Here is a 26,226-nt window from a genome sequence, read left to right on the forward strand (position 1 = left end):
ACTGTGTACTTTAAAAATAAGGCTCCAAGTTAGTTTATCATAGTTGCATGCTCTTCTGGGAACATGAGCAGCTCTTCGGGTGAAGAAGACATACCTGCTTCAGTCGTGAGCATCACACCTTGCACGCTGCTGTGGTGCTGTACTGCGAGTGCTGGTGTGTAGCATTGAGCACAGAAGAAGTGATGGAATGCTGCTTACCAGAGACACATTTCCCAGACCGGAACTGTTGTTTAAGGACCTCTTGTTCAACTTGTTAATGCCTTAATCCTCTTCCCTACTTTAGATGCATGCTATGACAGGACTTGGGAGTCGAGCAACCCAGAGCGGCACTTGAATTGCTAGCAAACTGCAACATTTGCTTTGCAGAAAGCACGTGATTCTATGAATGATGGAAGAAAATGAAAAAAGTTTGGAATTAACATGATGCCTCCCCTCCCATGGCTTCCTTATGGTATGAAAGCACACTTAGAAGAATTAAAGAAGTACTATGTCCAAGACTTAACTTTGGTCTGAGTGCAGAACTACTTTATTGTCTGAAAAGGGAACTTGCCTGAATGAGTTGGAAAGAGTGGGGAACTGCATGTAGATAGAAATCATTTGAAAGAGTGACTTTCGAGCTATAGTTATTGGCCTGCTGGGAGTGTTTGAACTGCTTCTAGGTGTGTGTGCAAAAGGTAGTTGAGCGGATATATAACAACAGTGCAATGTCAACTCAGGGCTGCTAAAAAGAGTGGCCCTTCCCTTTTTTGCTCCTACCTGATCATGCCAGCCTAGTGAGATGGTGGAAACTGCAGCTAAACTAAGATCAATTTGGATAAAAACTAACAGTTTGCTTGGGCTGCTCTTTGCCTGGATTGTGTCTAAAAACTTAAGAATGTTATTGATTGATTTTTGCATTTTTAAGTGTTGTATAAGTCAGGTAGTGGATAGGATGTGCATACTGAGGTTTGAGAAGGCTCTTAGATTCTTACATTTGGGTTTTGTCAACCCTGCTTGCAGAGAAGTAAAGCATTCACAAATGATTGTATCACAGTTTCTTCCTTCGTATCATCCAGATTTGAGAGGTATGCGTGAAAGAGCACTCTCCTGAAAAGGAAGCCATAGAGGAGGAGGTCAAACAGAGCATGCAGGAAAATGTTTGTGCTACAGTCTGGAATTGTTCATGAACTGTCCCAGGTCTCCAGATCACTGGTGTGTAAAAGTTTGGTTTTTGGAATAGTCTGCAGGACATGATGATTTTGGGAGTAATAGAGGCTAGGTCATATGCTTCACAGAGCCTAGGCTTTTTTCAAGACATGTTTCCATTATCAGTTGAAGTGTTGCTGACCTCTGAAGGAGCAAGCATGCTGTACTGGACCACCATTTATCCGCATCAAGCAGAGCACTAGGTGCCTTTGCATCAAGTAACTAAAGCATTGAATCAAAGTGAAACACCAGGTTCATCCCTTAGCTCATGCGAGTGCTTTCATGTGGTTGTACCTTTCATTCCAAGGAATTTTGTTCTGCCTATACTGATGTGACTTCTGAGGGTTTACCCTAAGTGGTAAACAAGTATTCATTTAACAGGATCTTTAACTTCTTTTCATAAAAGGACAAAATCAACTAGGAAAAGGAGTCTTAAGTCTGCATGAAAGATCACGCTAGACTTTGTATTGATTTACTAAACTAAGCTCTTTTCTTGTTACATGTTTGCTCCTTCGTTGATGGAAATCTTGTTTCTAGATGAAATTGTGTGAAAAGCAGTCTGGTAAAAGATGTCCAGACTAGAATTGGATTTGCATTCTTCCCGTCTGAATTTGACTTTCTTTCATTACTGTGAGTGAATACAAAATACCTTGTTTCAAGATTCAGCGTGTTAGATGTATAGTCCGCAAGTATTCCTGATGGATTTCTCTTCTCTTCCATCCTCTTAATGGCTACGGAGCTAACTTTTGAGGGGTGTGGCACTGAAGACTTTAGGCGCACCTAGTATTGGGCCATGCGCTTCCTGCGTACCTCCTTTTCTGCTCCTGTCTGAAAAGCTATGAGAGGTGGCAGGTGAGATATCAAACGCTAATCTGTTCTGGAAACCAGGTAATATTGTGAGTAGTGCCACCGCGTGTGGTGCGTCTGCATCGAGGCATTCTGCCGTGAGTACGGGACGGCTCTGCTTCCCGTGCCAGCTGCGTCCCGCCTTACGTGGGGTGAGCAGCTCCTGCGTAGCGGGGCTCTGCTGATCTCTCTGTCAGCCTTGAGAAGATCTAGTGCTGAAATACCACAGGGGAAAAACTCACCGGTGTGCCGGAAAAGCAAAAGTGTGCTGTCGTTGCTGTCTGCGCTGCGCGGGTCTCGGGCGGCTGGCAGCTCTAGGGAGCCGGGGGCAAGGGCACGCTGCCGCATGGGCCCCGTGGCCGCCGGGGCAGGCGAAGCTCCTGGCCGGTACACGGTGGTAGGGGAGGAGAACCTGTGTGTGAGGAATAAGGAGCAATTCAAACCGTTTTCTTAAGACCATTAGACAGACTGATCTGGATGGAGCTGTGGTTAGAGAATTTGAAACACCCCATCTTGGAGCACAGCTATAGCCCCTTTTGTTCTTGTTGTTACGTGGATTGCTGCTGCGACTTGTAAAACACAAATTGTCCAAGCTGTATTCCGGCTTCTCAAAAACAGGATGTATTATTGTTCTCCAGATTCTCATGGTTTTTTGTTTTTGTGGGGTTTTTTGTACCCCCCCGCTGCATGCGTAGCCTCCTCACAAGGAAAGTGTCCCAAGCATTACTGAAACAGCATCTTCTCTTGAAAGAATTTGAGTAAGTTTCTCTTCAGGAACTTCTACACTTCCTTTGACTTTTAGTGATACAGTCACTGTACAGGACGATAGGTTAACTAAAAACAAACAAACAAAAAAAAGGCAAATTACTTCCTGGGGTTAATGGCTACTCTTCCTTCGCTATTTTTATGGAGTAGAAGAGCCATGAGGTTCCCATGGAGGTTCCCTTCATATCTAAAATTGACTTAGTTGTTTATTCAGTGTTTTTTGTCAGCAGGGCACTTTGCCGGCTTGTAACAGAAAGCAAACGGTTGGTTGTACAGGGAGAAACATGCCTGTGAGAATCTGCTGCGAGGCCTGCTGTAGGTCGTGCACAGGGCTTAACTGGTAAACAACTCTCTCCAGGTGTTGGCTGGTTTTTTCCCCAAAACAGGAAAAACTGCAGGTTAGCGGATATTCTGTATGTTTCTGTGAGTGGACAGTACTTGCATGTCACCCTCAGTGTGTGTGTGTGTATATACTGTTATTTACTATCAGTTTTTAGACTTCTGTTGAGTGTCAGACTACTAAATGACAAACAGTTTGTATTTGGCTGCGGCTTCCCGTACTGGAGGACAGCTTCTGATTAGCCCCAACAACAACAACAACAGAAAAACCCACCCTTCATATCTGGAAGTTGTCCTAACTCTTTTGAAGTGTTTCTTGTCAGGATCTGTGTTGGAAACTTGCTTCTTGATAGTACATAAAATCAGGGTGAACTACTAGAAGGCACAATGTGAAAGCTGCTGTGAAATACAAGGATGTAAAGATTGAAAATAGGTATTTGGTCCTTTTGTCATTACTAGAAGTCAGTGGACTATCTGTGTGACTATTGTGTAGTACTTCTTTTGGTAGACTCACGAGGTTGGAAAATGATCTGGCACTCTATAGCAAAGAATACCTAATGCCTAGTTTATTTTCTTCCATCTTGCATAAAAAGCATGTATCTTAAACTTCTGAGTCAGTGGGATGTTGCTGTGTGTGCACTTGACCTAAGGAAGCTGGGATTTTGTAGGACTGGTAATCTTGGTGGAACTCGGGATCGACTGGATTTATCACTTCCTGGAGAAAAAAAAAATCTTGTTGCATGTAGCCTCCTCCTGAAAGGAAAATGGGCAGTTGTACAGTGGGATTACGAGTTACACACATTTGATGGGACTGATTCAAAAGGAGCAGAATTATTTGAGCAGAGAGACTCATTCCAGCCCAGCTATCCCCCTGCCCCTTGACAGCAAGGAGCACGATGTGCTTGAGCAATTCTCCTAGGGTATGGATGATAGTCCAGGAGTGCTGGAAAACTCCCTTTTGGTCATATTACAGAATCAAAGGCCTGGCATCTTGCAGTATTTTTTGTAATAGAATTCACTCCACAGAGATAACTTTTTATGTGATGTATTTTTTAGTTGGGTTTAAAAATGCTCTCTTTCTGACTCAATTTTGACTTCTATAACAGCTGCAGATTCTGTCCAACAGTCTCACTTCCATGATAAATATAACTTCAAGTATCTGTAAAAGTTATTTAAGTTAGAATAGCACTCATTTGTACTACAGCTATGCATTTCCCTGAGACATCATAGTTTTTCATACAGATGGAAGTAAACAATGCCAGTAGCTGTAGCAAAATGGGCAATAGAACAGCTGCAAAACATGGTATTTGGCAAATCCCACAGTTTAGATTAATCCATTATTTTTTTTTTAATCTGTTACCTTCTGTTTAGCGCTATGTTGAACTTGAAGTAAATCTCACCCAACTCCAAAGCAGCTGAATTTATATACTGCAGCTGAAATCCAATAGTGAGTGAGTTTGTTTGTTTATTTTAGATGAAAACTGGGATGATGATCAGCTTCTTGGATTTGAACCGTGCAATGAAAACCTTATAACAGGTTGTAACATAATCAACGGGAAATGTGAATGTGACACCATTCGGACCTGTAATAATCCATTTGAATTTCCAAGCCGGGATACTTGCCTGTCGGCCTTAAAAAGGATTGAAGGTAAGCACTTGTCTTCAGTAATTCAGAGTTAGTAATTTTTCTGTGCATTTGATGAAAAACTAGGGTCTAGTTTAATATGTTTTAGGATGACTTGGGTAGTTTCAGATACCTGTCTTCTACTTTTCAGAGGACAGTTGTATGTTTTAAAGGAAGATAGGACTTCAGTAAGCTTGGCCTTCCAAATGTGTAGGTTTAAGAATGGAAGAAACTAATACTTTGTGCTTTGTGTTATGATGTTTGCAGATTTTAAGACTAAAACCATTTTGTTTATAGTTTGTGGTAGTTGCCTTCATGTATCTTTAGCTGTAAAGCAGTGTGGAAAACTCTCTTTAGATGTATTGATGTGACTGAACTGTGAATAAACGCAGTGGATTTTAATAGCAAAGGCATAGAAAAAGGGAGTAGTTGTTGATTATACTTGTATCTTTTCTTATATGAATGCATTAATTGCTATTTCCTTTAGGTTTACATAATATAGCATTACTTTAATGCTTGTGTTTTTCAGTTCCCGTGTTCCTTTGATTAGACTTGCATTAGGCCACATATGTTTATGCTTCTGCACATATACATGATGGGTTTTTTTGTTTGGGTTTTTTGTTACTTACGGCTGAACTGGAAATGAGTTGGTTCAAATATATCTAGTTGGAATTAAATTCCCATGGTGTATTTCTAGAAGTGTTTTGAACAACTATCCAAGGTTTGATCTCTGGCCCTTTCTATGATGCTGTAATTACTGTTTATTTTCCAAAGTGTCCAGGAACATGCAAAAGTTGATTAGTGGCATGAACCTGGTTAATTAGTCCGCTTTAAACCAATGTTTAAACTCATATTGCAAAAGTAAATGTACTTATAAGGCTACTAACCATATTTAAAGTTACTATCTTTGAGTTAAGGAAGTGTGATCTCATGTCATCTGTCATATTCCTTTTGTGATAAGAAAATTGTTTTCGAGCCACAGACTTTAAACAAGGAGTTCTTGTGAGAACAACGTAGTTGGTGGAAACATGTTCATTGTCGTTGGTCATGATGTTGGTCACTAAAGGCATACAGGTGCTTTTGTGTGTGTTTCTGTGAGTTTTTTTAGTTCTAGGAAGAGGAGAGGCACAACCTTTGGCCTTTTGTTTGTTGCTGTAGTAGTGGGCAGTAGCATATATGTGTTCTTAAGTAACCTTACTCACCACTTCTTTTTTTACTTGTGAATGTGTGACTAAGTCTGTAGTAGTTCAGCAGGACTTCCATTGGCATGACAATGCATCGTGTCTTTAACTTGCTAAGAAAATCTGGTGTGGGATGCCTTCTTGTTTTTTGCAGACTCAAAAGAAATGGACTTAGTGGAATAGCCTAGCTAAAGCAGGTTGACTGTTTGAGTAGCTTGCCTCCAGCAACCTTTTGTTTCGGCTAAATTCCCATTTTAAAAAGAATAGCATTTTAAGCTTAGCCATGAGGTAACAATATTTATTCTACATGTAAACTGTCTGGTATGACAGCGATGGTGCAGTTGTTTTTCAGAGGTTTAATTTTCTTTTTGGTTTATTTGTTTTATTTCTTTTTTTGGGGAGTGGGGAGGGTGATCTTCCAAAGCCTCAGACTACAGGGCACCAGTAGAAGAGTTTAGGACCTGTTGATTTTTAATCCTTCACAGATAGGAAGGATAGTTGATGCAAGTGATGAAACAACAACGGTACCCTTAAATACCAGAAACCTGGCAGTTATAACTTGAGTTTATAATAGTCCAGCTTTTACTCATAAGAATGTGAATTTGCATTGGCAACCTCAGACTATCAAACCCTACCACTGAGGAGTGTTTGAAGTTAAATCCATCCATATTTCCTAATAGAAGGGCAGAAGTCATAGCATAACTTTGTCTGCATTTGACAGCTGTAGTCAGTCAGATCTCTTTACTGTTTTGCACTGTAAATGCTTATTCCCTCTTTCTCTAACTAGGATTGGGAGTCGAATGCTAACTGCATATGGAGGTTGTTTCTTTAGATGTGTTACTTCTTGTTTTTTGGTAATTAAAATGTACGCTTCATCCTGTACCTAAGCTAATGGAAAAGAAGAATAACTCTTTTTGCCTTGCACTTGCCACATCCCTGTTTGGTAAACAAGCCAAGTCTCTTGCGTAGAATGGGATAGCCACTTTGGTGTGTCTGAGTCAGTATTTGCTGTTTGAGTATTTCAGGCTTTCAAAGTTTATAGTTTAAAAGTTGAAGTAATCCATTGGGAAAGTCCACCTGAAACACGGCTTAGGTAGCATGCAAACCAGGGGCTCTTTGAGCATGTTAAGACAGAGAAATCTCTGAGTTTCCTCAAGGCAAGCTAAGTCTTAAACTGTAGTGTCATGTAAAAAGGGGTGATTCATAAGAGCTGTTAAATACGTCTAAAATTTTCCTGAAATCCAAAGTACTGATGTATACTTCACTCCTTTGGCTTGTCTGTTAAAGATAGATAATAGCAGGAAGATTTGAAACTAGTAATTTAAATCTTGAAACACTCTAATAGAGTCTGCTGCTGTGGAAAGTGGGACCAAGAGAGGTAGTCTAACTTCCCTCTCGTCACCACACTTGATATGGATAATTAAATACACAGTGTGATTAAAAAGACATAAGTTGAGCACCTGAATGATGGATACACCATAATCAGAGTTTCTGAAGAAAACTTAAAGAAGACAAGTGCCATCTAAGCAGCTGCTTCCATGTGTTTTATACTTTGAGGATATTTACTAAGCAATTGAGAACGATTTTGTTGTTGTTGTTGTTCAGTGACATGTGTCACTCTGCAAGATTTTTTTTATATTCATTATAAGTTTGTGTATCATTCGCATGTTGATGAACTTCCATAACACAACTGAGGCAAGGAAAGATACTTAACCCCATCTTGCTGATGGGAAAATGGGTCAGTTAGTTTTCTTTCTAATCATGGAGGTAATTGGGAAGGGGGAAGGTCCTGTCAAGTGAACTTTTTTTTTTGGTAGTACTGTTCTTCAAAGCACAGCTGAAATAGATTTATAACTTTACAGAATATTTGATAAATTGGAACCTAGAAAGTTAGTAGTATACAATGGCATCCAGAGAAATTCTGGCTCAAGCAATCTCATTAAAGTTGCATAGCTATGACGAGTTACCTCAGGCTGTGTAAATTCATTTAACTGAGGACCTGTCTTTCAGTTTCCTGAGCAGTTGAGGCAAGGGTATTAGAGGCCAGTGGTGCTAGATCAGTGTGGTTTGCCTGTTCTGATTAAAATGAGTTCTGTGGCTTTTCTTTTTTTTTTTTCTTTCTCTCTTTTTTTTTTTTTAATTTTTTTATTTGGTTGGATTATTTGTTCTTTCCTTGAAAGAAGGAAGGGTGCAGTTAGGCTGTCCCAATCATACTAAGTATACATAGGTCCATGCACAGGAGATGCTGGTGCTAATGCATAGCGTTAGCTGTAGTTTCCAGCTCTATCAACCTGTACAGCTCACTGAAAGCTACCTTTGCCTGCAGATGTGGAATCTGTTCCATAAATACAACCTGGCAAATAGCAAGCGGTGAGGCAAAATCTGGAAATCCAGATATGAAAGCCTATGTGCTAAGGGGTCAGGGCTTTTGCATGTACTTTGGTTTCTTGTGTCTTTTTGCGCTCACACCTTCCCTTTCAAGTGCCTCTCTAGTAATCTTTTTTTATCTAGTTTGTTTCATACTTAAGCTTTTCAGGCTGTGTGTGGTCTTCCCTTCTGGGCTTGATGTCAGTTCTAGCTTGCTTACTCAGCTAACCCAAAGTTTTCTCTTGTTAGCTTCATATAGGATCTTTCTTTCCCTGTTGGCTCATGTCTGCCTGCCTTCCTGGGCTCCTCGTATTTCTTTCTACCTTTGCCTTTCCCTGCCTCATTTTCTTGCTTTCTTTGCCTACCTATTTCATAGTTTGCACCCCACTTCACTTAAACAAGCCACACGAGGCAAATAAGACAACCTTATCTGTCCTTCGTTCCCAAAATCAGGCTGCATGGGCTCTTAATGTCATGTTGCTTAGATGTCATTGACAGGGCCCAAAAGTCATGTTCTTTATTTTGTCTCCCAAAGTCTTGCTCTGCCCTGAACTGGGAAAGCCTGTAATGAGGAGCGTCTGTTTCAATCTCTACTCAAATGTAGCTTCTGTAGGGGTGCTGATATCTATTTGCAAGAAAGTACTGAGGGGCTAATGTGGGGTTGCAGTAATACAGGTACTGAAGGCAGTTGTCGTCCCCACCCCATGCCCTTGTTTTCCTGGAAAATAGTAGGGTTAAATTCATTTGAAAGGATTGGTAGCTAGCTTCTAACTAATCTTCGTGTAGACATACTGCAAATGTTTAACGACTGGTTACTTGAATAGACTATCATATAGCATAAAGCACACTTATGCCTTATAGGTCTCCCAACTCTATTACCAGGCTTAAAGTGCCTGCTTCTCTGCACGGACCATCAGTGACTTTTCATATAGAAGGTTTGTACAGAGGTCACGAACCATCCTACTGTGAGGAAATGCACACATTTGGGGCTAGAAAGAAACTGCCTGGAAAAGCTATCACATACCGAAATAATAATAGATTCCTGTGTTGGGGTGGTTTTTTTGTTTGTTTAAAATGCTTTTGCTTTTGGTTATTGTCTTGATGAGTGCCTGTTCTGATACGGTTCAGGAAATCCTGTGTTCTTGAGCTTAGAAAGCTTGTTTCTATTCAGGAGACTGCTAATGATGACAGCTTGGTTGAACCTGGACTGCTGGAGTGGACTGTGGAAAATAGGGCCAGAGGGTGAAAAGCGATGAGGTGCCATCTGTCTGCTGAGCCACAGTGACAGGCACGAGTCTAATAAGCTGCATCTGCACATCGTTGCAGTCATGATCTGCTAAGGATCAGCTGCAGACGGTACAGAAGAGTCAGTTCTTCAGACTTTGTGTGGCACTGAGGGTTGGGGGTGAGGGAAGTGAAAGCGGAGGTAACTCTTTTCATCAAGATACGTTTGTAGGGCATTGGTAGGTAGTAGCATTGAAAACTTGCGTAGTGCCAGTCCAATTTTCTCGAAATCTTGCCTAGCACATCTGAAGAGTCACTAGGAAGTCAGTATCTGAAGTGACCCAGCCTCAGCAGTTTCAAAGACTGTATTCCAGTTCTGGGATCTTCTTTCTCTCCCTCTATGCTAGGCTCTGACAGCAGTTCAAATAGCCCATCGGAGCTTTAAAGAACAGAAACCTAAGGATGTTCTTGAGCCTGCCCCTCCTCCTCTGCCAGAGCAGGTCAGGATCTGTGCTCTTGCGAGCTGCCCGTGGGAAGGCGGCGTGCCTTGCAGCCTCCCCCCTTCAGAGGCAGTGGCAGGTCTTTGGAATAATGACTTGTTCCTTAAAAAATGTTCCCTGCTAGAACAGCTGTCTCCTCTTCCTGCTGGGAAGTGGGGGGAAAACCGTGCGTCAGAGGCTACGGAGAGCGTAAGTGCTACCAGCCATAGCAAAGGTGGTGCTTTTATGTGAGTCTCAAGTTCTCGCAACGTACGCTTGAGCTCTAAGAGGAGAAACCAGTCGAGAACCAATTTCTTTATCAGTTCATACTCTACCAAAAGCATAAGCATTTCCCATGTCAAAATTAAGCCCAGTCTTTATTCAGCGTATACGTGAAGGTTAACATTTGTACCTTTTTTGATGAAAGATGCGATTAATGCTTTAGGTATATGCAAGTGAAGGGTGTTCATTTGTCTCTGCATGCAAAACCTGCTGCTGATACAAAGTAATTGAAACCCTTATTTTAAGAGTTGCTTCTTGGTTACCTGGGTTGCACCTTTCTAAGCTATTAACTGCTGCCCTTCATAGGTGAGAGGAAAAGGCCTTTTAAGTCCCTGGTGTCTATTAGGCTGGTTTATTGCAACATACTCCCTGCATTCCATTATTTTTACATGTAACTGAATAACTTTATGCTGGCAAATGTTGCAATACCCGTTAGACCAGTCCTGGAATAACAAATATGAGAAGGTAATTTTATTCTGAATGCTTGTTTGGTTGTTGTTAAGTCTGATTTAGTGTTAAACTTCACTTGTGTGGTCTTAATGGCTGCAGCTATGTTGAAAAACTAGAACAGAATAAATCCAGCTTTATGCTGAATTATCAGGCAAGGAGGGGAGTGAAATACTTTGAAATGTGCTTAATCTGATACATTTTCCACTCCTCTTGCATAACAATTAATGTATGTTTTTGCTCAAATAACTGAACTTTGAAGGTTGGCATGTATTTGCAATAAGGAATGCGATTGTGGCAAAGGTCCAGATTTTACCCTTGAACATGCTTGTGAGAGCCAAGTAAATGCATTTGAAGGCAAAATTTCACATGAAACACGGAGAAAAATAGCAGTATAGCTTTCGGGCTTTGTTTCTGAATGCATAGATACAGAAAGAAGAAAGCATTTGATGTGGAAATAGTACAGATTAGGAATACTGATATAAACTTGAATACACAAAGAAATCTTCCAAAACCCAAAAGGGAGGAGAACTCACTCATTAATTGATAAGAGGGTCTTGTGACAGTGGCCCATCTGGCAGTGCAGTTGCCTTCACAGCGTAACAGAGCAGTGTTAAATTTGTAGGACTTGTCACTTTTCTGACTCTGGCTCCTCAGAGAACTGTTCCCTGATCAAGGAAGCATGATCTTTTCCTGATGTGTTGGCTCTTTTGGCATGTCCTATTTTTAAGATGAATTGTCACACAGAGAACATCTGTGCCATGAAATTTCAAGCTAACAGTAAGAAAACCTGCAGAAGTTTCAGAAAGATATCAAAAGGGAAAACTGACTTTCATATTTCTGTATTGATGTGGCTGGATACCTAATTTTAGGCTTAATTAGATTATGAATAATGCTGTTTGTATTAATGGGGGAAAAACTGCATTGCAGAAACTGTTAGGAGGGAAGATTGAAGAAGGAACTCAAAAACTGAGCAGCTGGTTAAAAAAAACCTGGAACTGTTAGCATCACAGAAATTACTTAAAATTGTAACTAATACTCTATCTCTACACTTCTATTTTTTGCTTGCCATTTTATGTAAATGTGTGTTGTTTCTACTGTGTAGTAACTGAGTTTATTTTCCTTCTGTGCTACACTTGCTCATGTGAGCTGCTGTGCAGATGCCACCCTTGCCTTTCCTTTTTCTACATCCAAATCTCTTGGGTATATAATGCTTATGGAGAGGGTACTGGATCTTCAATTTGCGACACTTCAGTTTTGTTCAAACTTGCAGTTTCTGAGATTGCTGTGGGCAGAAGTGTAACCTTAACTGTAGGCTTTGGGATAGGACTGTGTGACAAATGCATCCTACAAAGCTAGCAATCAGATGTGGATGGTCCAAGTGTGGTTGTTGCTAGAGACAAAGGAGCATTCTTCTTGCCTTTTTCTGTTCCACATGCTTACCTGCATTCATCTGAAACTGAATACAAGATAACTTATTGTACCTGGAGCCTCTATAAGAGAAGAACAACAGGACAGGTGTCTTACAGCTGGTAAGATCTTGCTTTTAATAAGTTCAGTGCCTTCCGAATGTTCTTTTCCATGTTAGCAAGTAGGCTGTGCTGAAGTATGTCCACTTTAACTGTAGTGGCAAGTTACAGGTTTTAATGAATGCTTGACCTTAACTTTGTTAAAGTTGGGGAAGAGAGATAAAATGGAGCAGGTGACTTTTAGCAGATCGCTTCTAGATGCAGTGTTGAGTTTAAGGAGCAAAAGTTATCTACATGTGACAGAAGAGACCTGAACAAAGATCTGGAATTGAATGGTGCGTAAACATTAGGCTAATGTTGCATACTAACAGGAAGCTATATTCCTGTGGCACTCGGTTTGCTGGGTCACAGGTTTTGTTTTGACAGGGCAAGTCTTGTTTGGATATGTGCAGCATTGATGCTGACAGAGATAACCGAGTGTTGGATGAATGTATACGGTGATAGTGGTATCAGTGACATACTGGTCAATATGGCAATTTTAATACAATGGTTATGTCTTTCTAAATAATGAGAAACAATTTATTGGAAAATAAAGTTGTCTTTTTTTTGTTTGATCACCTCCAGTAGACTTCACAGTTGTCTCTTTAAAAGAATGATATACCAACATTTTGTAATTCTGAATGGTTGTATAGCATGGTGCCAAACTATTTTAGCTCTTTGTTTCCAAATTTAGGCCTTGAATTATTTTGTGAAGTTTTGTTGTTGTGTTTTTCTAAATAGAACAAACACTATGCAACTTTCACAGCATCAGGCTAACTTTTCTGTGCAATAGAATGAAGCATTACCAGCAAAATCTTTGTCTCTAAGGTGAGTGGATGGAGACTAGAGTTGAAGCAAGATCCTGTGTACCAGTTGGGTTTTGGAGAAACTTTGAAGTTGGATAATCCCTTGCAGAGGTGGAAAGTGGGAGGGGAAAGGAGGAAGAGCAGTGTTTCTGGAAAACTTCCATTGGCTCTGCTTCAGAACAGGCTGCAGATGGGATGCTTAATAAGCTTGGTTTGCCATGGCAGCTTTTAAGTAGCACAAGGATACTTGTATAGCTTTTTCAACAGTACCCTTTTCAGGATGCATGAGAATTTAACTCAGTCAATGCTTTCCAACTTAAACACTTCAAAAATGTGTATGAGCCTGGTTTTTTATCTGTGTTTACTACTAGAAGATGAAACACTTCTTCCCCCTGCATATACAAAAGCACTTGCTAGTTAATACAGTAATAGAAGATGTCCCTATCAAATAATTTGCAAACATAAAATTTTTGCTCTGTAGGAAAGCAAAATAATTAATAGTTGCAATGGAATTGTGATATTAGTGTGATAAGAATAACAAAATTATTCTCCTACCAAAAGAGTGGTGTGTTTTTTTTTTTTTTAAATTATAATAATATGTAGTGTTCTGTGCATTAACTTATCTAATATTGGACTTGACATGCTTTTTCACTGTTGGTTTTTCTATGCTGGTAAATGCCGGGGAGTTTTAATGTCTCGTCAAATTTTTGGGGTCTAGCTGAGCTCCTGCCCCATCATCTTCAACCCAAGGTTGCTCTCAGCACTGCTGCCAGCAGTACTGCTGATCTGCAGGGAAAGAGTCTCTAGTTTGTTTCCACATTTAGCAGAAGTGTATCAAAGACTTCAGTGTAATAACCTCTGGAAAATAATGTTGTAAGTCAGATACTGTCCTAAATCTATCATGGAGTTGTGCATTGAGCACTCGCACCGCTTGCTCTGTTGGTTAGTCTGTTTTAGTGTACGTTGTGAATCATTTCAAGTGGAAGACTTGGCCTGCTTCTGTTCCTCTTCCTTCATCCCGTTGCTGTTATCCACTTCAGCAACCCTGGGAATGAGAGATTTAGTCTGGGACCATTTTCTTTCCTAGAACTGGCAAAGTTTCCTTCTGTGTCAAGTGAACACCTCGTCAGGTCTAGCTGTGAGGCACCTCTCTAGGAAGCTGACCTTTTGTTATTAGTGGGTGTGATTGTTTTTCTGAGAGGTATACCTTCAGAGATGAGCATTACTACTATAACAATTAAAAATCGTGTCCAAATCTCTTCAGACGTGTGGCTAACTACTTCTCATCTTCCCATGGGGTTGGGCAGAGTAATTTTTTTTTTTTTTTTGTAAGGGGACTTTGCATTACTAACCTTTCTTCTCCAGGTTATCAGCCCTTATTAATTTAGTAGCATTAGATCTGGCTGATGCTGTGTGACAAATCCATGATCTGCCCTTCCCTTTTAAAAAAGGGGTGCGTGTATGTGTGTAAAACCATTTCAGGTTTTCCTGTAGCCGTGACTGCTTCAGGCTGTCTAGCTGTAACCTGTCACTGACAGCCTGATCTAACAATCTAGGCAGGAAGTTTTATTCTGAGCTTATTACTCCTATTTGCCTGTTACTCCGCCCTTCTATATGAGGTTCAATATGAGCAAGTGTTGCTTGACTGCACCCTCCTGCCCCCCCAGAAAACCCCCACATGAAACTTCTTTATAAGTTCCTCTTACAAAGACCTCTGAGAAGAATTTCTCACCCTGCCCCAGGGTGTTAGCAGGGGTACAGCTCACAGTATAAATAAAAGTCCAAACATCTGTTTAAGGGTATGGAAACTACCTAGTTGTAAATGGGCTTTTCAGGACTCAGTTCCACCTTTCCTGGTGACACTGCGGTGAGATGGTACTCTGGCCAGTACCCTTATGCGCTGGACCTGGGCGTAGGTGATACATGTGTGCCCTCAGTGGATGCTTAAAAATAAAATGCCTGTGCTCCAAATGCTGGGGCATCTATCTACTCACTGTAAATATTTTTTTGGGCACGTGTCTGTGCTTCTACTTACTGATAAAGGATTCCTCTAAACAAATACTTGGGGAGAGAGTGGGTGTTTCATACGTGAAGCACTGACCTCGAAGCTGAATGGCCTTCTCAAAAAACAAACAAACAAAAAAATCCCAAACAAACAAAAAACAACGACAAAAAAACCCAACCAAAAACCCAACCAAAGGCCTTCTTAGCCTTACCAAGAGCTCTAACCCCTCCTGAATTCCTGTGCATATTCTCTTCCCTGTAGTTCTAGATTCCCTCAAGTGTTCTTTATTCAAAGTGTTTCTTTAAATTCTTGCAGTTCAAATCCAAGAAAACTTCCTTTATCGCTCATGAAATAACTTATGTGATGTACATTAAATAGCTCATCTAGAATCAGAAATGTTATGTCAACTTATGTTAAAAGACGTAAATTTTGCATTTCTGTCCAGAAGAGGTAAAGCTTTCACTAACTCTTAGCTTTCAGTTAGGGGTGATCAGCTTAGCTTCAGTATGATCAACTTTGTTCTGGAGACGTGTAAAAATTGTTGTCATAGTGACAAACCAATCTACATAATTTAAGGTGCTAGAATTTAAATGACTTGTCAGATACATATGCCAGAATTGCAGCTTCTATAAATGAATACACTAATATGTTAAGCGTTTAAACATGTTTGGCACTAGCATATAACTTTAGAAGGGCAAAGAAAACACTCCCTTGTTTTAAAACAAACAAACTAAAAAACCCCAACCCTAAAACTGGAAACTCAAATCTGCTTTTGACCTCTGGCTAGTAGATGCAGTCACATAGTGTAGCGGAGGAAATGCCTGACATTCTAGCCATCTGAGCTGGGGCTTCCAGCTCTTTGGCACACTTACATGTGTAGGTCTGATCTTTTTTCTCCGTAGTTGTCATTGCAGACTTCTTGTAGAAGTGGATAGGGGACAGAATAATGCCAGAAACAGCATGTTTCGTCTTTCTGCTTTGGGTCTTTCTGTAAAATGCATTCATTGCTTTATGAGAGTTTGGAACGTGAGTTCCTAATCTCTTGTATATTTTTAGAAGCCAGATTAGACGATGAGTATCATGATTTTACAACTTCAGTAAAAATACTGTATTTTGAAAGCCAGTCTGGATGCTTCTGAAGAAATCCACTTCAAATACCAAAAAATGTCCAATAAACTTCTTACCAATATACTATACTGGAATGCTGGATAAGAAACAAGATATAAAATAAATCTGTTAAACATAATTTTCTAATTATTATGCTGTTTGTGGCCAGTGTGGGTATTCCTTACCTGGATAGATCACATGCGACAAAACTAAAGTAGCAATCTCAGTGCTGCTGCTTTTAAAAAGTCTTGTACTCTGTACTGCCTCATCAGCCGTAGAGTTAGAGCATATAATTTAGTCTGTGACACTCTTCTAAGCATCCAGTCCTTACCTGCCCTCTGTGTACGAGCTGCTGCTTTCAGCTTCTAGCTTGCAATAACTGGATACGTTCTGCTGGGGTTTTGATGTCCTGCAAAGTAGGCAGACTGGGTAGAAGGACAAGCACCTTGAGCCTGGAACTCACAGGCTAGAGCTGCAGAGCTATCAGGTGCTAAATCCTGCCTTCTTGAACTGGATCTGTCCCTGAACAGGATGCTAGCAGCTCCCAGAAGTCCTGAATAAGAGGAGCAGAGTAAGGCAGGACTCTTCATCCTGTCTTTCCTAGAAGCTGAAATGAGAAAGAAATACCTATCTTTCCCCCCCCCCCCCAGACATCACTTCCTAGTGTTGGAGAGAGAAAATGTTTAACAGGTCAGTCTGCTTGTGCTGTTCCTTGTGCGACTTTAGGTGTATTAAGCAAGAAATTCAGGAAACTGGAATTTTGGGAGAACATACAAGTAACCAGGGGTGGATGGGACTTGGATCCTGACTTGAGGGCTGTACCTGGATTGTAGGGCTCCATTGCTTATAAAGAAACAGGTGAATTCCCTGATTCACTGATAGGTCTGGATCTCTTACAAAATACAATATGCATAACATCTAAAGCCCGAGTCCGAGGCATAGCTCTAGAGATTCATAGAAATGAGGGGAGAAGATTGTTGCCCTCCTCAACGTCTAAAGTGTGCTATTTTAGAACTTTGTATTACTGCATAAAATAGTTCTAACTTTATCAAGGTAAAAGTGCGTTTCCTTAATCTATTAAAAACTCTGTTACGTGGTACTGAGATTCCCAAACCAGGTCTGTGGGAACAGCACCTTCTAAAGGGGTGACACACATCAATACTGCCTGAAAACAACCTAGCAGCATCTGTGCAATTCTGTCTGAGCACACTATTTATTGAAATGAGGCATAAATGAGGACTCTGGTTAACCTCTTCCAGTCCCTTATGAGGATTACCCCTATGTAAGGGGCTGTGGTTTACTACTGTGCTCTGCAAGCTCCTTGGGTTGCAGCTGAGTTTTGGCAGAGCTGTTCAGTACTAACATGTGAAGCGAGATTAAGCAAAACCTGAAAACTGAGATAAAGATGTACCTTCACTATAGCACATCCCTGAATTCTTTTGAATGATACCATGACGTTCCAGTAATGTGAGTAGCTTTCTACACATCGACTAGAGCATGAATGCTTACTGTAAGAAAGCCCAACGCTTTCTGTGCTGAGCCATCATTGGTTTGGTTCAGGAGGCTGCAGACAGAAGAAATCTGTGTCTGGCTTTTACTCAGTCCTACATTTGTGAAGTGTTGCTTTGCCAACACATTTATTCCAACAATCTCTGTTTTCCTTCTCGATCCTAGAGACTATTGCTGTGAAAGCTACTAGCTTGTCGACAAGGGAACGAGCTTTGCTTTCTAGCAGAAATCTTGTGTCTTTGCAGCTGCAGGCCACAAAACTCATCACTGAGTGATCAAACATGGTTTCACATCAAGGTACACGTGCACCTCTTCATCACTGTGGTAGTTCTTACATGCTTGTTTTACAGCTATACCTTACACAGCTGAAATTCAAATCTGTGGAATACAGAGCAAGAAATGAAACTTGCTGAAACCTTCTCCTTTTATTTTCTGATAAGTCTAGCAGACATCTGTGAATCATTGCTAGCTCTGCAGTATTGGCTTACCTGTGGTCTCCTGTGGCAGATCTTTTTTTTTTTTTTTTTTTTTTTTTCCTTCTTCCCCATCCATTGGGGGGGAAATTGCCATAGGCTACAGCTAAGGAACTTTGGGGGGAGTGGAGGGATAGCTACGGAGTCAGAGGAAAAAACTTGAGAAGGCAAAGGAAAAATGTCAAGAGGATGGTACTTACAGCTGTATAGTGTTTGTGATCATGCTTATGTTTTGGGGTTTGGAGAGGGGTTGTTGTTTGTTTTTTGTTTTGTGGGTTTTTTTCTGGACTGAAAATAAAATATCCAAACCTATCTGTTACTTACTAAGGAATCTGTAGTAGGTGTAGCCCAAAAGTAACCCTGGTAAGCCATGAGCACGAAAGTTGACAAAAGGGGGCTGGAACCTAAAGCATCTGTGAGGGTATAGCCTAGCAAGCTTATGACATCATTTCAAATTACACTGTCAAAACTCCCACAGAGGAAGCACATCTGTCTTACACAGAAAAGAGTTGTTTGCTACCTGGCTACGTCTGTGTGAGGTGTATTCTCTGACTGGGCCTTTGATAGGATTTTGTTTGTTTTAAAAAAAAAAAAAAAAAAGAGAGAGAGATGCAGTATGCTGCTCTGTGCTTTGTAGTCCGGTGGTTTGGACCGATCCTGAGTAAGCTGGATGAGTGATCCTTCCTTTCTCATCTGTGTTTTGTGTAAACAAAGACTGACCTAGTTTAGGCATTAAAGTGCTCCTGGCTTTGAATCCCAAGTGGGAAAGGGGGCTTTTGAGTTTATGGCCTGGCAAAAAGGGTGGTTTCTGCTAGCCGCTTGCCTTAAGGAGTTCCTGCCTCTGTGTCCCTGTCCCGTGCTTTGACATGACATGCTGTGGGCCCATGCTGTGAACTGGGCAGGGGAATCCCTTAAGCTGTTGGGGCTGACAAAGATTCTTTATTGACAAACTGCGATGCAGATGGTGTCGTGAGGAAATGAGGCTTTTATCATGCTGCTGCTTTTTTCTCTCGGTCTCTGCCTTTCCCTGTTTCCTGCCCACGATTACTTTTGCGATTTATCAGATTCCAGCAGTTATGACAAATGGATAAGGACCTCAAAGATATTATAATACTGCAAGTACTGAGAATGGGCAGCTGACTGTGAGAGAGACTACAGAAAATGTCATCAACTTCAATACTAGGCAGCAGAGAATCTACAGGAGCTGCAGGAGGGATGAAGAGAAACACACTGCGTACCCGAACAGCTAGAAAAGCTTCAGCTGAAGCTCATTATCTTGGGTGCTACAGAATGAAATTCAGGCTTGGTAATTTCAATGCTAGTGAAAGCATTTGTTCTCTATTCTGTTCTGTGCTGTCAAATGCTTCCAGTTAAAAAATTTAAAAAAATAAAGGTGATAATAATATGGTAGAAACAATAATTTGAGGCTCTAGATGCCACTAGGTGGCAGAACCCCTGCATCTATTCTGTGGATGTCTTTTTCTGTGTCTTGATTCTTCATCTGAATATATTGAAAATACTTTTCAGCTATAGTGTAATGAGAATAGACATCGGTAGGGATGCTTAGATGTTATCCTAATAGGGCTTATATTGGTCATTGTTGTGGGAAACGTGCAGGGCTTTCAACACTATATCCTATTTTTTTCAGACTTCTACCCCTTCTGAAAAGCCTGCTACCCAAAGCAATTGCTTGCATTTAGGTGTCAACACATGACTCTTTCTTTCCCCGTTTCTTGGTTCTATTGTTAATAGATCAGAAATGAGGAGATGACAAAGTGACGTTTAAGAAGAATGCATTGCAAGGCCTGGCGGCAGTGGCAGGGGCATGGAGATGGTGAATCTGAGTCTAACCTGTGGTGGAAGGCATGATCTTTGCGTGTTGGAAGCTTACAGTGTTGCGGAGTGACTCATTTCTGTTGGGGAGATGTTTGTAGCTGAACAAAGTTACCACTTGGAAACAAATGTATCTTGAAGCAATACCTGTTAATGACTATCTTTAATAAGGTTCCTCTTCTCTTTGATTGCAATGTGCTTGTCATCCATGCCATGTGGGAGATGATTTTAACTTCATTTTATTGCTGTTTTGACTTGCAGAGCAGCTGGGGAGGTGGCTGAGAACAGCCCAAGAATAGAGCCATTGCCTGCCTGTGTTTACTAATAGAGGGCTGTCTAGGTCCTGGTTGTGGGGACATGATAAATTCTGCAATTATTATTGTATGTTCGGATATTGTAGTACTTGGGGTACGGTCCTCATTTTGCATTTGGGGATATACTGGGACCAAGCCAGAAGATATCCACACCCGTGTTACCTACTTCATAAGTATACCATCTCTTCTAATGAAAACCTCGATGGGTGGATGCCTAGTGATGAGTCTGATAAATACTGAATGACAAATCTAAAAGTAAAAGTATGGGTTTCTTTCTTTGGGTGCTGTATTTTAGGAACATCTTCTAGATATTTCAATTTGGGATATTAATACTGATTAGACTTGAAGTATAAGACTTCAAAGCAACTTGATTAAGGTTTTTGAAAGGGGTTAGAATCACTTACCAGAATGTGATGCCTCCTCTGAATTTTGTGTGCAGTTGGTGCTCTGCTGCAACAGAACAGTTTAATACAGATACTTCTGTTCGCCTATGAAGAAATATGAAGGGATGCCAGCTTATTCCATTTGTTGGATACCTGATGGTTAGTTTATAACTTTATTTTGCAGTTCTGGAATAGTCACGTGAATGAGAATGACCTTTTGAATGTAGTGTCTTGGAGGAATTGTACAAGTCTCTTATTTCTCAGTAAGTCCAACTAAAAGTTCACAAGCAAAAGGTTTCTCCCCACTTCTAATTTTCTTCCAGTGCTACAGTCACCTATGCACAACTTTCTTACTCCTTCACCTTCCTAACACATCTACTGTGCCTACTCCTAACCATCTTTTCCCCAGTTCCCCTGCATCAAATGGTCCTCTCTTCTGATGATCTTGGGCATGCCCACACCTCGTGGACACCTCATTCCTTGCTTCATCCTCCGTGGATCTGCTCTGAACAGCTGATCGGGAAATGCAAGTGCTATTGCAACCACTGTCTAGCTCTGCAGTACCACTTTGAGGATGTGATGTGGATGTTTGGGAGCTTCTGCTCTGGGTGGTGCTAGGTGTAAGTCTCATTCTAGTCTGGAAAGCGTTGGTTTGATTTTGTTTTTTTTTTTAAGGAGGAGATCTTAGGCTGTCAAATGCAGGCAGCGTGGCCTACCTTGAAAAGCTCTTTATTGGTACATGTGTCAAGCTGGTTTGTCTTTACCATTCCTTTAAAATTATTAGTGTTTGACTGAAGAGTCTTTGTGGAATGCGTAAGGGAACGTTGAAGGAAGTACTGTGAAAGAAAGAAATTCAGCCAAAAATGAGAGTAGTTTGCAGGAAGGTTCTACTTTGGCTGTAAGTCTGTTTATCATAGGAAGATAAGTTAAAATAAAACCCCCAAATACCAAAAAGTTATCTGTTTTTAATGTAAATATATTTTTAAAAATGCACTACATTGACAGAAATGCCTGAAGCATCTTGGTGTTCAGAATTATGTGTATAGTTTCTCGCTTGTATCCTGTTCATGTCATCCAACTCCATATAATGGCTACCTACAAACCAATACCACAGAGGTCATTCAGCAGGCTTTATTTGTGGTGTGAAAGCCATGGATATTTATGCACAATATAGACTTCTTTTTGAAAATCATTTATCTCTCATATATGCCTTCAGTTTCTCACTTAAAGTTATTGCTTTCCTACTTCATACAGTATTTTGAAGATGATATTTCTTGAAAGTTTGAGGATGTTGGTTATTATGGTGATAGTCATTTGAATAGCAAAAATTTGAATATTTGGTTGTTGTTAATTAGAACTTGACATTTCTTTAAAAATTTTGCACAGAAAGCAGTCTTCCTTTCAGAAAGAGCTATGTTGACTCTCTGCTTCCCTGTGCCATGTTGAAAATAGCTGGTGGTAGGACCGTGGCAACTTGAGAGCTCTGATATGCAAGGTCAGTGTGATGCCTGGTGAATCCTAATACTGTCATTTAAGGCAGTACACAGCCTAGCATACTAAACTGGTGATGAAAGCAAGTTTGTACTAAGCAGATGAACTGTGAGCAAGACTGATGCCTGGATGTAACGTTCCAATTTTGTTGACTGGTGAAGTGATGATGATTTCTGATGAAGCTATTGCGGTGATGTAGAGGGAAAATAACTTCTTAAGCAAGCCTTGCTAGCCCTCAGATGCTGAAGAGTTCAGAGTCCCAAAGCACATAGTGTTGGTGAAGGGGGTTATTGAAAACAAAATGTTGTGGGCATGTGGAGACACTGAAAATATATTTTACTGCTAATACCCTGAGTACAATTCAAAAGATAGCTTGGAGTATGCATTCAGAGAAGCAGTATTAGAGATAAATGTGTGTTCCTGTCCTGTTGATAAGAGGATGACTAAGGTGGAAGAGAAGTTCTTCTTTGTGGCAGAGGTCTTGTGTTGGGGTCCTGATGGGTTTTTGTCTGTTTAGAGAGAGGAGCTGGAAATCCACGGTGAGGGAAAATATCTTGTACTATCAGCCTTGGGTTACATCAGGCCTTGTTTTGGAGAGTGTGAAACACTGTATGATGTCTGCCTGTGAGTCTGGGAGACATGCTTGCTTGAAGAGGGGCTTGGCTTTAAAACACTGTTTTGTCCTGATGTACAGGGTTGTACTGAGACTCTATGAGTGCAGTGGGCTTTATTTAGAAAGGGTGTTTCTGAATTCCTGAAATAATGATGATCCTTTAGTTGTTCTGAAACGAGAGACAGAGAAGACTGACAGTGGTGGTTTGTATGTCCAGATTGTGGCTGTGGTCTTGTCAGCCTGGGGAGAAAAGTGCTCAAATAAGTTTTGTGCAGACTTCTGTATGACAAAGTTTAATTTCAGCCTTGCAGTTCTCTTTCCAGTTCACAGTAGACGTAATTGCTGACTGGGATGTACGTGTTTTAATTCTGCAATATAGCTTGATGTGGGATATTCTTTTTCTGCTCACTTACGAGAGTGCCTTTGGAGAGCAATGCATTGGTCTCGTGTGTCTTGTGCCCCCTTAGGGACCGGTGTCACCCTGGGCTGTTGGTTTCATGTTTCTTCTGTGACTCTGCCTGGCCAAGAAGCTAGACAATAAAGTTTTGTAGGGACTTCATACTGGGTTAAGTAAACTAGTCTTGGACTGTGCAGCCAGTGGTTCTTACCAGCTCCAGCATGATCCTTTTTAGCAGGTGGATTAAGTCTATCAGCTCTGCAGTCCCTGGCTTCCATCAGTCTTGAGCCTGTGGATTCGTTGGCACTGGAGAAGGTAAGTCCCTTAAAAGGGAATTTTCTTTGGAATAAAAAAAAAAAACCCAACAACAAAAAAAACCCGCACCAAACCCAGCATCACTTTCAGATAGTTTTTGAGGAAGTAACTGTAAGAGTTAGTGCTGTGTATTTAGACCTTTATGAATGAGTTTCCTTCCCAAGAAGGCTATCTGAAGTCCACTTTCCATTAAAGCTCTATCACTAATGTTGTACACGCCAAGTGATCATGTTGTGATCATAACTCTTGCAGCGAAACATTTCTCAGCGTGGCTTTTCGAGGCTCACAAAGTTTTGCTGGATCCAAGGGGATCACAGAGTATTCACGAGCAGTACCATGGCTCTTCCTCCCGTGGCCCTGCTTTGCTCCATTTGGCCAGTGTGGGAGATGAAGAACAGCCTGCGGTTACTGACTGCAAGCATTTGCAGAAACTACTGACAGTCGTTCCTCTCCTCCGAGGGGGACAGGCCTGCAGCTGCTCCTCGACAGTGGAGCTGCAGCTGATACAAAGAACTGTGCAAGAACAAATGAGCCAAGCAAGAACTGTTCTTTCCAAAAGTTTTGAGACACTCTGCTTGTGCATATGAAGGCGTTGACCTTCTTCCCTAAGGGCAATGGTAGAATTATTTTCTTTCAAGTGTAATAAGTGGTTGTTGCCTTCCCTGCCCCATTTAAGACTTTGCAAAAGGAATGCTAAATGTAGAGATGTTTATCTGTGAAAATGTGAAGTATCTCTTTTATAGTCATGTCATACAATTTTCTCTCTATTGTTAAAAAGTTCGTAAATGGACTGTGGTTCTTAACATCCAAAAAAGATGAAATGATTGAGACTTCCACTGTCTGCAGCTTGAAGATATCTAGAGATCTGCAGTTCTTCTTACTGTTCTGCAGTGAACCTTGTGTAGGAGTGGAAGCAAAGATGACCGCTGTCTGAGTCAACTCGCTCACCTGCTCCCACCCAAGTCCTGGCCACAAAGGAATTTAACTGCATCTCAGTTTTCAATTCTTAACCTATAAAACAGGAAATAACAGTTAAAAAGAGGGAATAACATTAAGAAAATAATGATGGCTCAAGAATTTAAGAATTGGGGAAGAGGGGATAAGTGGTGACATGTCCCTGACTCACTTTCTGGACATTCCTAACGAGAGAGACTTTGGGTTTCTGATGCCCACAAGGGCGTCAGAAGCTTCTCTACAGAGGATACTGATTTTTTGTCTTGCCATATTTCCAGCCTTTTTGCCTGGAAAACAGGTGCTGAATCATGAGTGAGCGTTTAGTTGAAATTATGGTATTGGTGCACAGTAGTTTTCACTTCTGAAGCTTCTGTTGTAGCAAATATGAGATTATAATAATCCATGTTATATTGTTGGTAGCTTGATTTGGAAACTTCATCTTGGTTAGTCAACAAACGATGGAAACTATGAATCTCCTTCAGTTTTCTTGTTCATTTTATCTATTTACAGTTTTCTGCCTGTAGTCACTTTCTTTTACATACTAACATTTGTGTTGACTTTTTCTCAGCTAGTAGAGGGAGCTTTATATTCTTAAGTTTCACTTAATTCACCTCTAGGGTTAACATTTGAGGGAGAAGTTCACTGTTCTCCATAATAAAATCCTTTCCCCTCTAGTCAAGACATCTGCTTTATTCTGTGCTGTATTTCCCCAGAAACTATGAAATGTTCCCACTTCAATATTATGCCAGAATTGTTCCTTGCTAATTGCATGTGGAAGTACAGGATAAGTTTTACCACTGTTCATTATACTTTTGTTTCTACACTTCCATGGTCTAGAAAAAACAATATTCTTAAACCTATTTTTAGAGTTTAATCATGAAAATTTAAAAACTATATTTAACTTTAAAAAAAGCCAACAACAACAAAAAACCCCAACCCCCCAAAAAAGCCCAACAGTTGGAGAAGGTAGGAGAAGCAACAACCACTACCTCCTTGTTTCTATCTCTTCCTTATAGAGAAGAGATGGAGACTAAACTGAATTAATTCCCAGTATTTTGCTCTTGCATAGTCATATTTAGATCCTCTAGTATTTTGCAGCCTGACTGTCTCTAGTTAGATTTAATTAAAAAAAAAAAAAAGGGCAATTTTCCTTATTTTCTTTAAGTTCTGAGTTATGTAAGAAGCAGGTTACTTTTGCTAGGTCAGCAGACCTATAATATATACTATGAAAACCAAGCACTTGGAGAGCTTCCTAACATTTAAGTGTGGTGGAAATTTCCTTAATTGCAGTAATCGGCTCAGAAGCAACCTCATTCTCATGCTTTTGCAGCACGCTTGTCCTTTTAACATGAAGATGAGTAACATAAAAAGAAGCAGTGAAAATCGGCTCCTTGCTAGTTGTTCTTAATACTTGTGTGAAACATTTCATTCTGCAAATTTAATTTTTTGGTTTTGAAAATAACTTTATTAATAATTTGACAGACCACAGAGTAGCATTATCTTTTATAGTCACTTTTGGAATATAAAATATTTGATGTGAATGTTGAATAAATCTCACTTTGTCCATTCAATACTCCCCCCCCCCCAATTGTGGACAAATCTTTGCCAGTCTTAGTCTTCACCTGTAGTATTTCCACCACTGTTTGAATTCTTTTTACCCTGATGTGTTTATACAGACATAATTAATTATTTTTCGTAATTCCATACTCGTCAACATTCATATTATAACGTGCTCCCATTAGTTTTTAGTACCCAATAGTGATTCTGTTTTATTTAATA

The 26,226-nt window shown here is 40.5% G+C and overlaps 1 protein-coding gene across 3 annotated transcripts in view; it reads left to right on the forward strand.

Annotated features, from left to right (window-relative positions):
• The window catches only part of CRIM1 (cysteine rich transmembrane BMP regulator 1), a 201,604-nt gene that overhangs the window by 10,744 nt on the left and 164,634 nt on the right, over nt 1–26,226 (forward strand). For 2 of the 3 annotated variants that reach the window (XM_075496088.1, XM_075496090.1), the window contains exon 2: nt 4,610–4,783. The exons of the other annotated variant lie outside the window; for it this stretch is intronic. In XM_075496088.1, coding sequence (XP_075352203.1) covers nt 4,610–4,783 — 174 coding nt within the window. The remainder of the gene's footprint in view (nt 1–4,609; nt 4,784–26,226) is intronic. 3 annotated transcript variants of the gene reach the window in all.

The sequence above is a fragment of the Mycteria americana genome, chromosome 3 (genome assembly GCF_035582795.1).
Source record: "Mycteria americana isolate JAX WOST 10 ecotype Jacksonville Zoo and Gardens chromosome 3, USCA_MyAme_1.0, whole genome shotgun sequence".
Taxonomy (NCBI): domain Eukaryota; kingdom Metazoa; phylum Chordata; class Aves; order Ciconiiformes; family Ciconiidae; genus Mycteria; species Mycteria americana.